The following is a 16,094-nucleotide window of genomic DNA, read 5'->3' as shown; positions in this document are numbered from 1 at the left end:
TGCAAAAGAACCAAGCAGTCCTGCCTCATTGCACAATCCAAAACTTTGTCAAAAGTTGCCGTTTTCAGCGTGTAGTTTGTTGTTCCACATAGCAGTAGGGACTTTGAATGGTAACATGCAGCTAGCATAAGAGGAGGAGGAAGATGTATACCAATAGCCTTGTTTGTGTGAGTCAGACGAGAGGAGAGCAAACTTATTCAGCTGCTGTTGTAAAAAGGTTAAGAAAATGTTAAAGCGACATTAGACCCTCTGAACTTACCTCTTGGTTATGCAACTTAAAATTCAGGAGAATTGGGAACACTCAGAAAGGTCAGTTCTGATTGTGAAAGGGTCTTATTAATTTTGCATCAGCATCTCATCATTATTGGCCAGCCTCACTCCTTATCAATCCCCTGGTCTGTCTGACTTTTCTCCTCATGGAGAAGAGACGGTTCACATCGCACAATCAGGTTCTCATAGGAGAGGAGGTGGCTTCTTGTTCATAGTGTATATACCACAGTAGTTATAGTAATGATGTTCATCAAGCCAACTTTGTGGCTTTCTAGACTGAAAAATATCAGCAAATGGGAATACGCTAACAAAATTACTGTGTCTGATCATTTCACTAAGTCACCACTAGAAGCTGCTTGGGGGGCTTTGGCCTTTTGTGTTATACAAAGCCATTAGCTCTACTGATGATAGAGAAAGTGCTCCAACAATATCAAACAACAGTAACCCAAAGTGATCCATCACACTTTCTGTTGTGTAATAGCCCATTATTTTGAAATAGCTTGACCTTTAGTGCAGTTGTATATCTAAAGGATGGACCATTTTTGAGGCTGTGGAGTGGGTGCAGGGAGGAGGAGACGATCAAACACATGTTCCTGTGTGAAATCTCAGTCTTGTACCTTATCCTCTAATGTGGGTTTAAGTCGAGTTAAAGCACTCTGACAACCGCATGTAAAGGGATGATGATGAAAAGGAGTATTGCCTGAAGCTATCAATTGAATCAAAGCATGCCATCTCTTATTCATTTTTTTCAAATGTTAAAAGTTTTCGGCTTTGATAATAGCATCAGTAAGTGGTTTGAGCCCTACCTGAGCAATAGAACTCAAGCCAAAGGGGCAATGCAGTTTCATTACTGTTTAAGGGTGTGCCACAGGGTACTAAATTGGATCCTTTTCTCTTTACATTTACACATATATATATGTTTGTTCACTTTTATGCAGATGATACCATTATATAAAGTACATGTCACTTTCAGTTGGCTGAGGTCTTTATTATTTTTATTAAATGACTGATTTTATGCCTTCCGGGATGCAAAAGATCTGAAACTGTCCTTAACCTGAGAAAAGACAAATCTTTTCAAGAAAGGGTAATGCTATGATTTTAGTCCACTAAATAGTTTGAAGAGATTTTTCTGATTAGTAGGAACCCACTGTACCTAACTGCCTAGATGTGTTGTTAAAATGAGACATATATATATGTTGGCTAAACATTAAACCAGACTCTCTTTACAGACTTGTGCACTGAGTTCTGTTTAAGAGTCTGTGGGAGAGTTTCATCTTTATCAGAGTGTACTGTACTTTGCCTCTTTGCTGGCACAGCAGGTCTACAGTTGTGCTGACTATGTTTTTGATCTCTTGCAGGTTAATCTGTTTGTTTATTCTTTTTTGAAAGTGTGTGTGCAGGGGGGGTCTGATTGTCTATTCCTAAAGAAAGTGAATCAGCTAAATCAAGGGTACCTGCAGTCTCATCCACATCTCTTTTGTCAAATGTTTGGCATTTCCTTTCGTGCATACTCCTACACACATCCACACACGCACACAGTTGGAAAAGGTGGACTCAGCAATTTGTCTTTTTAAAACATCCCTCACACAGCTTGGCATATGTTACTGTATATGCATAATGATGGGTAGCTGTCTTCAGAAAACCAAATAGTTGTTCCAAAATCGATCCCAAGCCTGCTTCCTCGGAGCTGTCGGCACTGCACTTGTTGGGAAAGCTGTGTCCAGCAAGGTGGGTGGCTGGTCCCAGCAAAAGATTTATACCGTGGCAGTTCAGGTAGCTGAGGTTACTTCTTCTCATAAAACCCACTGGAGACCTAAACCCACACACACTCACACCTCTTACCCCCACATTGTCTCCCCTCACCTCAGTTGCCTGGCAACATGCTGTTGTAATACAGTTGGCTGGTGGAGAACATGGCATGTCAAATGTAAGCGTTGCTGTGCCAGAACTGGTTCATTAGCTTACCTATCTGACAGGTGGTGCTCGAGCCTGTTTGTAACTGCAACTATGTTTATCTCTATTTATTTAGAATTATACACGGCTGTGTCTCTTAGTGCTGGTATTTTATGTCATATTTAATCTTGGATACACACAAATACGAAATTCAGAATTCAGTAATATTCCCAACGAGTACTACAAGATCGTTTAGGTGTAATTATCTAGCAGCCCGGTGTTAGGATTGATATTGTCTCGTTGATCGGTGTTGTTTTGTTGTTTGAATGTTAGTGTGATGAGTTGTCGTCGTGTATGCTTACAAAAACACCCTCATTAAGAAAACATGATTAATTTCAATTTCAGCAAAGGTAATATCAATCTTTAATACAATATTTGCAACCTCCACAACTATTCCCAACATTTTGATTATGTTGACTGTTTCACATGTCCCACTTTTAATTTCAAAAGCTAAAAGTCTTGTGGTAAACTTCAGTGTAGTGACATCACATTTCTGAGAAATGCCTGTTGAATTAATAACATTTCCCTCTGACAACACCACCCTGAGCAGTACTTGACAGCAGTGGATTCATGACTGTTGTGCAGTTTAGCTGCCTTGGGTTAACAGCTCTGTCAGTAACATCTTTTGAGGTAGCAGTCGTTACATGAAAGTGTCTTGCTGATGTCTTACAGTCGTGAATCTGCTTCAGGTGTCTCACTAAGAAATGTTCTGTTGAGAGATTGTCCTGGCAAGTGGTGGTTTGTCACTCAGGGACAAAGGAAAAAGGGGAAAGAGCCAGAACTTGGTGTGAAACTCATATTAGTTTTTGCACAGTTGGGGTCTTAATTCCATGGAACTACTTTCTTTCTCGGCAACCATCGGTGTGTAAGGCTTATGGTGGGTAATTTACAATGCTTTTATGAAAGATAGCAGGGGTCTACAAACGCTTTTTCATTATAGTGGTTTAAACAAAGTAAAGTGTGGCTGCTGTCGACAGCACTGTTTCATCTGACAGTGATTCATTTGTTTCTGAACATGTTGACAGGCGAGCTGTGCTGTAGAGCCTTGAACTCTGTCAGTGGCTACTGTTGTGCCAGCTGCACCTTTCTTCAGTGGGCCAAATTTTAATTCAACACGCCATTTTTCCAGGCCGTCTGGCCTCCTAAGAGCTCAGGATCAGACGTGTTCATCTGTTGGACGTGTGCAGGAGAAACAGCGGTGTACATTATCCTTTGAGTGCATTTTTAGCTGTCTTGTTTTGAATTTAGCACCACTGTGATATTTCACAAAGCTCAGCGCAGGAGCAGCAGTTAGTTCATGGGTTAAGTCATATTGTCAGATAATGGCAGATAATGTATTTATCATTAAAAAAGGCATTACAAAGGTCAACATTAGAAATCTTTTAAAAGGCATCCTTACATAAGCCATGTTACAGGCAGATCATTTTCACCCTTGTACAATACATGGGAGTATTGGCACTTAATATGTGCTATTCGACACAGTGTTGTAGAATGTGCTGAAATGGTAAATTAACATTTCATGAAAGCAACAACTTACTTCAGACCTTGGCATATGAACGTTATATCACAGCTGATATATTACTTTCTGGTGCACTGGCGGCCTTTGATCATCCATGTGCGTAGACATACATGTACAGCATTGTGCTCTGACCATTATTATTTCAGAAATCTCATATGAGAAAATATATGAATATGAACTTTACCCAGATGCTGCTACCACATCAACCATACAGTGAACAGCTATGTGAGATCCATTTCCTTTTTTACATGACTGCTAAAAAGGACAACTTTTCCTCATTAAAGTCTTATTCACTTAAATGCAATTATAAGAACTGTGAATTATCTGTGCGTGTCACTTTTGAACTCAAGTTGTCATGGTGTCATTTGGTAGCCTGCCTAATGTGCACATCAGAGACATTCTTCAACATATACTCTGGGTATGAGTAAGACCATCACCATCTTAACAGCAACCATATTTTAATCAGTCCTTACATTAATTAGCTCTTACATAACATGAATGCTTTTCTTTTGACACAGAAAATGGATGTTTTCCAACACGGTGTCCTTGAATGATGAGTAAAAGCAGGCTTTAATTAGATGTAGCATAGAGGAGGGCTGATTATCTTTTTTTGTTTGAGCCTCTTGCTGGTTCTTGTAATTTATTTTAAAGTAGTTCAGCACCGTGTGTTTCTGAACTCTGAAAGTATTCCTTTTTTCTTTTTTGTGAATACAGGGCAATTTAAGCACATAGATAAAAATAGAAAATATGACAAAGAATTCATGTCATGTAGAAAAGAGCATCAGTGACCCTGTTTTCATCACTTCTCTGCTGGCAGCATATCACCCTGGACAGCTACATTCCCTGCCTGACAGACCTATGCAAGGCATTGTGGGAGGTGATGCTGAGCTACCACCGCACCATGCAGTGGCACGAGCAGCATGACAAACAGGAGGCCTCACCCAGTCCAGGTAAGACTTTTTCAGATATCTGTACATATTCAGCAGCAGTACTCTGTTTGTTTTGACTCATCTTGGTGCAATTACAGATTCAAAAAACAAACTTTTCTTCCTTTTTTCAGTCGAACTCTGAATTCTCTTTTTGTTGCCTGCTTTCTTTCTCTAGTTTTTCATTCAGATTTAATCGTAAAACCCCAAATCTGCTATTTATACCCCCCGCTGAAAAAGTCACTTCCATATTCAGTTTGCGAAGACTTGGTGAGAATGGGGTCAGCTCTCTACGCACTTCCAACTCCGTTTCCTGGCTGTTTCATTTCAGCATGCAGGAGGTTTATCAGCTTCGGAGCTCACAGAAAGGCGTGATTGAATCTCGGTGTATGAAAAGAAAGAGTATTGAATGTGTGCTGGTGCATCAGTGCAGCACACAGAGTAGTGGTATAGGTGCTGAAGCAGCATATATTTTTCAGCATTTACTAGATTCCCTCTCAGTGTAGAGGTCATTGAATGAGGCCGTGACCACACATTTATGGATATTTTGTGAAATGTTTGCCTCTGCGTTTGGGCCTCTTTTTCACTACAAACAAGGTTGTAGGTCACTAAAATGGAAATTTATGTCTGTGTGTGTACGTGTAAATTGAATGCTTGGAAAATGATGATGTCATCACCTCAATCTGTGCATGCCTATTGTTGCTTTGTGTAATGAGCATGCGTCTGAAACAACAACACTGGCGGACTGCTGGTTAGCACTGCAAGGCCGTGTGCCAGAAAAGTGTTAAATAACTGCAAGCAAATAAATCAGTGCACTACACATGCTCAGAATGTTCTTCTGTAGTATTTGACATATCTTTGATGTAAATTTTATAGCTTCCTACTGGCCCGGCATGGTGAAATAATCGCTTTTGATTTCGCTGTGGTAAAACGTCTGTAACGATATATATACTGCAGCCCCATGATGCAGTGATGCAGCGTTTTGGATGTATTAATTTCTGAAACGTTATCGAATCTAAATTGTTTTGACAGTCTGTCCTAATTGCTTGAATATATATGACACTGTATGTACACACTGTTGAATTCAGTGAAATGATTATGACCCAGTCGAATGTTTTCAAGGATAAACATATGCACAGGTGATGAAGCATGAATGATGCATTTTTTTCTTATGGAAATGTGCCATACGTGACTTTGAGTGTGCTCTGTTTCCATGCCAAGACAAACAGGACTACTACATTACAGTACTGTTTACAGAAAAACTTGCCACAAATATGTAATCCTCAGTTAAAATCCTGACTTTTTCCACGTGGGTTTGTTTTTTTTATGTTGTTTTCATTGACATTCTTGACTTTCTGATATAATTTAGATCCGAAACCTGTTTTATCATTTCCGGAAAGAAATAGCAAGTTACCCGTTCACTTTGTTACATTTGGTACATCTGTGATGATAACAGTATGAAGCCCACTCGCTGTCTACTGGAAACTCAGTATAGCTGTGCTCAAGTTACGGCCCATTAAGAACAGCAAGACGACTGAACACCACATCTGTCCAAACCCAAAGCTTACGTCTGGATCAACAAGAAATGTCTTGCCCGTGTTGCTGCTTCTCTCCATCCTGCCTTAAGTCAGCCAGATGTGAAAACATCAGCTTCAAGAAGCTCAGTTGTCAAGGCAGTACATATTTTGCGGTTTAGCGGTAAGCTCCACTAGAAGTTTAATTTCGTACCAGTGTAAAAAAAGAAACCATACTGGATTTGGTGTATAGCTCTTTTCACCTCCTCACTGTTTATATCATTTGTCTTGCTGAAGCCTTTTTACAGATATAAGCTGCAAATATAGAACTGTCAAATTAGCAGGTACCTTCCTGCTGCATATTGAAAGATAGCTCATTTCCATTTCACATATTGTGGAGAATTCATTAGGGGAATGGATGAGGACACAAGGATGTCCTGAACGGTTGGTGACAAGCTAAGTCCCCAGAATCCTTCATTAGATGCCATCCCCACACAAGGTAAAGGACATACACCACATTCTCTTCCATGAGGCCCATCTATCATCTCGCTATTTGATTGGCTGTCACCTTTGTCCTCTGTGTAAAGGTGTCCCAGACCCTGGCTTTGTCCTGACTCTCAGCTTTCTCTCTTTATCCTAATACTGTATGTGTGTGGGGGTGGGGTCCATCAGACTGATGATTCGTCGTACAGGCTTTGTCTCATTTGTCCAAGAGTATTTTCCTGTGACCCTCATCTCACACAAGTGGCCTTCAGAGGTCCTGATGGTCAGACCCAATGAAGATCACTCCACCCCCCCAGTCTCACCTCTCCCTTCATTGAGAAAGCAACTACAGAGCGTCCCATTGAATTTAGGGTTGGGGCCACTTGATGTATTGAGCTGGTCAGTGTAATGTTTCAGTAATTAATCTCGCCACTTGATGAAAGGAAAGATTGCTTCAGGTAGCACTTTAGGCCAGGGTCATACACCCACCTGACAAAGTAGATTTGCTTTTGTGGCCACCCTGTCATGTGTCATCAGCACTGATGGCAGGCACCAGCGTCTCTCCATGTGTGAGATGTGTATACAGTCATTCGACAAGCCCTTTAACATGTGAAAGTGCACGTGTATAAAGGAAAAACTGTATGTGTGATGCTCAAATTGCGCTGAATCATCACTGAATTAATAAATAAATAATGTAGAGGGTAGAAAATGTGATGAAATGCAATCCCTTGAAATTAAGTGGCATTTATTAACCATATGGTGCGGCACTACAGGCCAATACGTTGCTACTGTTTGGAGCTTGTTTGCAGTTCTCTCTTTCATTGGCTTTACCATTTTATACATCGATACTTAGCATCTCTTAACTCACAATGACTGTCAACAATTTGCTTCTGTTTAGTGAGCCGTGTTTTGACTTTTCTCTTGCTGAACTTTTAAAGATTTATCCAAAGTCATGCACATGCTGCTCTTTTGTGGTTTGAAACCAGCGGGGGAGGTAAGGCCCCTGTGGTCACCAAGAACTCTCTCACCCACAATGCCACCAAAGGTCAAACACTGGTTGCCACCCACTGATTGGCAAAGGGTGGCTTTTCCTGTCATTTATCTTTTTCTCCCTCTCTGTAGTAACACTTTTTAATGACCATTATTAAGGCTTTCTATGTAGTTAACCTGGGGGAGCTGTCTACACCCTCACCACGTCAACAGTGGGAGTTAGCATTGACATGAACTGCACTGACAACAACTGCAGAGTATGGGCAAATCAATGGAGATATGGCCATTTAAAAAAACTGGTGGAAATTGGGACAAACTCATCAGTATATATTGTGCTTTTTGTGTGTTTTAAGGAGTGAACTGTCTCCATTGGAAGCCTCTTATTGGCAGACAACATTTTGCAAACTCAGTTGATACTATGGGATTTTTGCAGCAGCTGTTTGTAAAGCAGAGGTTTTCGACCTGAGACGGATGAGTTGAAGGGAGGGCGCAGAGTGAGACTGCGGGAGATAAACGGGACAGATGCATGCTGCTGTTATGAAAACAACTGGAAGTTAGTTACTGGAGTTTGTCCTGCTGATTTGGCCCAGTTACTGACATGGCCAACTGGTGCAGAAGCAGCAACACGGCTCATGTGTGTCACACAGCTTATGGAGGCAATGAAGGTACTTTAAAACCATTCCACCCATTTGCTGCAGTGGGAGTTAGCAGTGTGTTGGAATCACTCCCTCTCTGAGTCAAACACAGACATGATACTCATCTTTTTAGATTCAGTGTGTTATCACCAATTTCCATTGGTTAGAAATCACAATTCAAAAAAAGATGCTCCTTTTAAGAGCAGAGCTTATTCCAGTGATAGTTGTCTGAACAGCACATTGCAAACAGGAAGTGCTAACATCTAATCCAGCATACTTTTAATGCTGCCAATTAGCCTAAAGTTAATGAGAAAATCGAGACTAAAAATCTAAATAAAGATTTTTACATCTCTCAGAGCATTATGGGAACTGTAGCTGCAAAACTTGATGCAGACAAAGAAGAATGAAAGGAATGATGAAATCTATTAATGCCCCGTCAACATGCTCCTTATTTTCCTTATATTCTTTTGCATACTGACTATACTGACTCTAAATTGGCAGGGTGGAGGGTGCTGTTAGAGGGTTTCAGTTTCAGTGGCGTTAGACTGCTGCAAAGGAATCCAGCCTTGATTTTGACTTTGAATAGGGCATTTCTTACAATTTTAGCAGGATTGTGGGTACGAGGTAGTTTAAACTTAATGTTTAATTGCAGTTTTTAAAACTATTAGTGAATACTCCGGTATACATTGAGTTTTTGTTCTTTGTTTTTCGTTGACACAGCCTTGCTCTGTCTGGCACACCCAACGCTCTCAGTTTTGCATCATCTGTTAATCAGCCACGTCTCCCTCACCTTCGTCGGGCCTCTCAGCTTTCACATGCCCATTTCACTTTGTTTTCTCCAAATTTCTTTTGCTCTCTCCTCCTCACGATCCATCACTCCCACGACCGTTCTCGTGCTCATTAAATGAAACCCATATATGTCAAGTTGCCATGTCACAATGTCTCCCATGCCCTACAGCATATTCTTTTGTTTGGTAGTGAAATGAACTTGTATTCACCAGCTGTGTCCCTAATAATGACTCAAATCACAACCAGTGTTATTGTGCTGTCAAGGACAGCGTTTGAAAAGCACCAGTTGAAAACTGCCATTGAAATTTCCACGTTTGATTAGAGCCTGCCGCAGTGTCATTATTAGAAATCATGACGAGTAATGGCTATAAAGTGACAGTAGTGGCTGTATATGGAAGGATGGGAAGGGCTTGAATTTAAAATGCATCCTGAGCACGATCCCGGTGAAAGTAGGAATCTGAGATGAATAAAAACGCCACATATTTCATATAAATGAAAACACCAAGGAAAAGTATGAGGTGTATCACTCACTGCCACATCCATTTCTGAGTGTGATGATTGCAATCAGTTGGTGGGAGGAGAGGATAAACGTCCATGATACGGTGAGGGGCATGAGTATTCTTGCTGGCCAGAATTTAAATTTGATCTGCTGCGATGAAAGTGGTATCTCCTTATCTGCCAAAGAATATTACCGCTCTGGTGCTTGGAACGGGCCGTTCTCCATTCTCGGACAGGAGCAGGGATAAGACACACTCGACCATGTCAAGTTAATATATGAATCCGTCTTGTCAAGCTGCCGTGAAACTGTTAGACACTAAAACAAACACGTGTTCAACCTGTAAGATTGTTGACAGTGTCGTTTTTTCACTTGTTTAAATAAGATACCTCAAAGTTAATGCAAGGCTGAACTCCATAAAGATGGACAATAATTACAGCGGACAGTCTGAGGCATGAGGTCATGCATAAATGATGTACGTGTAAGGGAGACCTGTTGTTCCGAGCTGCTGCAAGAAATAAAGCTTGACATGAATTCCTCTGGAGGATTTTTCTCTTTTTTGGTGTCTTGAGCCGTCTGTCAGAATCCACAGCAAGGCTGAGCAGATCCTCTCTGCTGCTAATTGTGTGCCTCAGAGTATGATTAGAACAGGTCCTGTGGGTAAAGCGCTGGTCTACATGCAGATTGATGAAAATGAACGATTGAGGAGGAAAACCTTTTCAGACGAACTGTCCTGCAGAGGACAGAGTTCATCTTCCTCCACTTTTTTTTTCCCCAGGGAGGTGATCATCTACTGAGAAAGTAAATATCTGAGTGATGATTGATGAACCATGGCTAAGAATATTCCACCTGAGATTTTTTTTTTTATTTTTAACCTTGCAGTCTTCAGGCCCAACTGACACTGACTCAGGTGACATCACTTGAGGCAGTTGACCCAATTTTGTGCAGCTCCCTCTGCAGCCACAAAAAGCTTTATACAACTTTTTTCACATCGACTTTTAATGTTTGTGCAGTTCCCCATTCAGAATGCGAATCAAACATGGATATATTAATTGATAATGTGTAATTTTATCAACCATGGACATTGGTTCCACCTGTTCAGTCAGTGGCATCTGTCACCTGGACCAGAGTGGATGTAAACAACAGTGATAGGAGCCCGTGATCTGAGCAGGTCTGGGATGTTTTTCCATTTATCAAGAACGTCATGTTGTTTCTTCAGAACTCTAAAACGTTGTGTAATCCCAGGATTACTCTTCCATATATTTGTGTCACACCTCAACAGCCCACAGCTTTTTACCGTGAGGACTCTCATGTTTAAAAAAACTCATGTTGGTGAATGAAACCGTTCTCTTTTTGTTCTTTTTGTCTGTATCACTACGGCGTAATCCCTCAAAAGGTTTGAGGAGCTTTGATTAATCCAGGTTCACTGATTCCCGCTGGAAAGAACACAGCACTTCTTCTGTCTTTTTTTCCCTTTTTTTTGTGTTTAACCTCAATAACTCCTCGCTCAACTTGGATGTGGGAGCTTTCATCAACTGTCCCTTGTGTTCTCTTGCTCTCTGTCATTATATTCATGTAATTAGATATACCCAGTGTGTGGGTGTAATAAAATTTATGTTCGTATTTTTTTTAATGGCTGTGCTTTTTGTTCTGGCGTGGCATTATGAGAACACCCTCACTACTGCCCGTTCTCAGGTCAGAAAGGTTCGATATGCGGCTCTGCTGTTGTTCTTTTTTTCTGAAAAATGTCACATACATGTACAGTTTACAGGCAAAACAGCAAGAGATATTTGTTTTCTCGCTCAGAAGACAAACGCCTCACCCAGCAGGTTCAGTGTGCACTGGCTCTGTTTTGACTACAGCTTGGAGAGTTAAATTATGTGTTTGTGTGTTTAAGGCTTTAGGTCTTTCAACCATCTCACTGCTTCAGAATAAGAAAAACACTGCCCATGATTCATGCCTGTCTCCCTTGTTTTCGCTGACTGATGTGCCTCAGCATCATCTGGTTTAATGGTTAATGAAGAGCCGCGTGTGTGATCTCAAACGCAAACGAGATCCACATTTTTCGGTCATTGACACATTTATGTTTTCTTCAGCGCTCTTATAGCAAAGACCGAAGGCTGGAAATTCTTGCCTCTTGAATGTCTTTCTCATCAATGATGTGTTCTCCTGCCTGTGTTTTGCACACATGGAGATGGATTCACCAAACTGTTTTGTTTGCCTGTAAATATACATTCTTGTCGAATACTTGAAAAGAATGCCATTTAAGTAGAAGTGAAAAGAAACTCTAATAACAGATGCTGCAGAGTTTCATTTATTTATTTATTTCATTTACTTTGGCTTTTTTCTTTACAGCCTTGACCAGACTTATTTGTTTCTCTCCTGCTTAGACACTGAGTATGTATTTGGACTTGTCTTTTGCGGTATTATATACTGCACTGCACTGAAAGTTGTTCAGTAACGATTTAGGTAGTTATTAGGGTACTGCAGAGGGTAGGAAAGCCATACCTCCTAAAGAGAGAGCCGGGATTGAGGCGCCCACGTCTACAAGCATCTTCCCTTTTAACACCTCTTTGAGATTCTAAATCCCGCGGAGGAGAGTAGCCCTGCAGCTGACCCTGGCAGCTGGCTGTACTGTAGAGTGGAGAAATGGAAAATAATTGATTTTCCTTAACAAGACCAACAAAATAAACAAGAGTCCAGGTGTTTATTTTCTCAGGGATTCAGTTCATTTCAATTTTTTTCCTCTGAAATGTTTGTAATATCCTGTAGGAAAATTTAAAAAGCATATATTTAATGTATAAGTTGTGTTATTTTAAAAGAGGGTTTTCTAGGTTTTTTTTATTCCCCATAAGACAGACAAACCACAAACACTAGCCGGTGAGGTAATCCAGAACCAAGACCACTCTCCTTTTTTCTGTCCTCCCAATACATTACAGGGATTTAATGTGGGATTGACAGCCACCTGCTAGAAGACTTGCAAGCTCACTGCTGCAGGCTTTCCCAGAGATCCACTTCAAACAGGGCAAGCAGCTTGAGACTGATTGAAGCAATTTTCAGCAGAGGAAAAGTATTGCAGCTCCTATGACATTATAGCCTCTGCAACGTGCACATGCTATTCGATCTGATTGGTGAGAAGAAAAAACAAAAAAAAAGGAGAGGACAGCGAGCTGATGTTCGAGGAGGAACCGTGTTCAGTGGAGATGTCGGTTTCATTTTCTGACTGCCTGACAGAGCACAGAAGCATAACACCTTATTTAAGCGTCATTCAGCATTGTCCTATCGCGTTCTGGTTCACTGTCACTCTTTCCTGTCTTGTCTGTGTGACTGACACTCCTGTCGGATGCTGACTGACAACCACCTCTGTGCAGAGAGTTCAATTCAGCTTATCAACAGAGTCAAACTAACGATGAAGGACTTTTAACAACACTCAAGCTTGTCAGAACTGCGGATCAACTTTGTCTTTTTTGCACTCTTGGCCAGATTCTGATCCACTCTGCTTGTGCATTATTGTGCAGGCGTACGTTGATATAAGTAAATGAAATACTTTGAGTGATGCTGAAATGACAAACAATAGATAAATAATGGAAAACAGAATTTTATCAGCCTCGTTGTGTTTCAGTCTGCCTGTGTGCTTTGTTTGAACGCCCCTAGACGACGCAGCGGCCGCACAGTCTGATGAGCTGGTGGTGGACCGCAGCTATGTGAAGAAGAAGCTGGAGCACGGGCTGACACGGATCTGGCAGGTCGGACAGAATAGTGCACTCTCTCTCTTTGCTTGGTCTGAGCGTTTCTCCTCCTCCTCCCTCTCCGCTCTGAGGTTTTGTCGTTTCATTTATTTTTTTTTTCCCAGTTTTTTAGAGCTGCTCAATCACAGGTTCCACTCCCATGAGTCACCCTGTCCCTTCTCTTTTCAGGATGTCCAGTTGAAAGTGAAGGCCTACATCCTGGGGACAGACATGTCTAACTTCAAATACGACGATTTCATAGTGGTGCTGGACGTCATCAGCAGGTGCGCTGCGAGGCCCGAGCAGCCGGCTTATCCTCGTCTCCTTTAATTGGTCTTCATTATCTCTGCTATCGCTTTCCCTTTTTCCTTCTTGTCTCTTCTTTTTTTTTTCTCGTTTTCAGTTTGATCTGCTTCCACGTTACTTGAGACATCACATTAATCTATTCTGAAAATTTAAGGCCAGTTATGTGTGCAAACTGTAGATATTATCATCTTTTCTTAGACTCAATCAGCTGACTCTGCTATCTTAAAGATGCCAAAATAGTTCATTTTAGGTCGCTTGCTCTGGAAGCAGACCTGTGTGGTACATTGTACATCATCTGTTCCTCGACTGGCAAGTTACAGTTACCGGAGCGAGTCTGTTTACATTGTGTTTCTGTGCCCCTGCCGGCTCAGCTGTCAGTCAAACACACACAGCAGACCCCTTGAGAGGCCGTGATGCCAAAGGGCTGGTTTTCATGTATCCCCAAAGGTTTATTTTTTTTCTTCATTGAATGGTAAAATAATATGTGCTACAAAGTTGGAAAATCACTTTTGCATTTTTGAATGCAAAAAACGCATTTCTTTTTCACGTTTGCATCATTAGTGTATAACCTTTATGATTGTTTATGCAGGAGCACATACATTATATTGACATCTGTAACATTTTTGCAATGAAATCTTGAAATATGCTCATATACAGCTAGAAATCTGGTAACCTAACCTGATCATTACCTTAGTTACAGTGGTCTTAACTTGCAGTGGTTGCATCAGTCATGCACACAGTCTTCATCAAGCAAGAGGTGGCTTTAAAGGTTCATTAGGCAGAGTCCACTTGATGTCCTTACACCCGCAGGTCTTCTCATTACCTGCTCCATCAGATAACTGCACCAGCACGACATCCCTTTGTCTTATTTCTTCTCTTCCCTTCTTCCTCCCTCGTTGTTATGTCTGTCATAATGTGTTCCCACATCTCTCCAACCCTCTCTTCCAGGTTGATGCAGGTGGGCGAGGAGTTCTGTGGCAGTAAGTCTGAGGTCCTGCAAGAATCAATCAAACGCCAGAGTGTCAACTACTTTAAGAACTATCACAGGTAAGATGTTTCCATCGCTTCTGGATCATTGCCTGGAGCATGTGACAATTAGCCGTCATTTCTGTTCATTCACTGGGCAGATAGGATTGATTGTGTGTCAACAGGTTACATTTAGCAGTCGCTCGATATCATTGAAAGAGTTTTTGAGGCGATGGGAGATGAAACTGATTCTTGGACAGCAGATTATCGTCACTTCATAGAAGCTTTTACACACAATCACAACCCTTGGCTGCCTCGATCATGCTTTGTTCACAGCGTAGCCCTTTTTGGAGTAGATGTGTAATTACACGGTAACACTCACTGAGCTGGAAGCACATTTAGCTCTTGATTACATAACCCCCTGCCAACCCCATGAATATTTATGCTTTCATACAGGCACATCATAACAGGTGATTTGCATTGATCGGCGTTATGATTGCCTGTCAAGATCATTGATAAGACTCGTAAATGTTAGAATCCTGATAAGCTTCATCCCTGTGACACAAGATGGCAAAGGAGGGAGACGCAGACACTTGATGGGGTACATCTTTAGGTCAAAGGTGATGCGATGGAGGTGATCACAGTGTGAGAGTGTAATCGAAATTTTGAGAGTAAATGTCGGCAGAGCCAGAGAGAGAAAAAGAGGAGGTGGACACCAAACAGCATAATGAAGTCACTTACCCGCCACACACAGTAACACATCCGCACTGTTGGCCAGGAGGCTTCCAGTGTGCATCATCTTTACATTAGGTTTGATTCATTTTCCACCCGGGTGTCATTCCCAAAGAGATTACCCATCAGTGAACTTTGTCTGTCAGCTGCCTGCAGGAACACACTCAGTCATCGACGTGGGTGTATCATTGGCCTGCGGGTGCAAAGGACAGAATGACATCGCCAGGGTTCGAATATGATAAATATCTATAAGAGCTGCGCCGTCGGTGCTCATTTTCTCTGAGTGATTGAAATGTGTGCAATATTTTAATGTCCTTTTAATTCTCAATGCGTTTCATTAGAGAAATACAACTGTAAGGAAATGAAGCAGAATCGACTGATTGAATAAAGTTCATTGAGCGTAATATACAATGTTGAAGTCACAAAGTTCAGTTGATAGACCTTCTTTATTTCTGTACCACAAGGCTTCCCTGTCTGTCGCCCCTGTGTAGCGTTCTCTCACTTCTCATATGTCAAACACCTTTAAGACAAGTTACAAGAGGTGCCGCAGTGTTTGAAGTCGACAGCGCTCAGGTCTGATATTGACGTCGCGGGTGAACGCCGGGGTGGCCATTTTGAGCTGCGAAACATATCACAGCACACACAAACAAACGTCTGCCTTTTCACTGCGCGTCAGTGACCTTTACGGCACATTTAATCAGGACTCTCAGAACACAGGAGCTCCTTGAATATACAGAATGGCAGGAGGTCAGTAATGGACAGATGCAGACTTCTTCATCTTAACTTT

General features: G+C 41.5%; 1 protein-coding gene across 1 annotated transcript in view; it reads left to right on the top strand.

Annotated features, from left to right (window-relative positions):
• vps50 (VPS50 subunit of EARP/GARPII complex) overlaps positions 1–16,094 on the top strand; it is a 96,074-nt gene that overhangs the window by 39,168 nt on the left and 40,812 nt on the right. The window contains exons 13-16 of the mRNA XM_076754342.1: positions 4,560–4,692; positions 13,230–13,321; positions 13,493–13,587; positions 14,558–14,656. Of these exons, the coding sequence (XP_076610457.1) occupies positions 4,560–4,692; positions 13,230–13,321; positions 13,493–13,587; positions 14,558–14,656 (419 nt within the window). The remainder of the gene's footprint in view (positions 1–4,559; positions 4,693–13,229; positions 13,322–13,492; positions 13,588–14,557; positions 14,657–16,094) is intronic.

The sequence above is a fragment of the Chaetodon auriga genome, chromosome 17 (assembly GCF_051107435.1).
Source record: "Chaetodon auriga isolate fChaAug3 chromosome 17, fChaAug3.hap1, whole genome shotgun sequence".
NCBI lineage: Eukaryota > Metazoa > Chordata > Actinopteri > Chaetodontiformes > Chaetodontidae > Chaetodon > Chaetodon auriga.
Note: the sequence above shows the minus strand (reverse complement) of the source record. Positions and strands in the feature narration are given on the sequence as shown.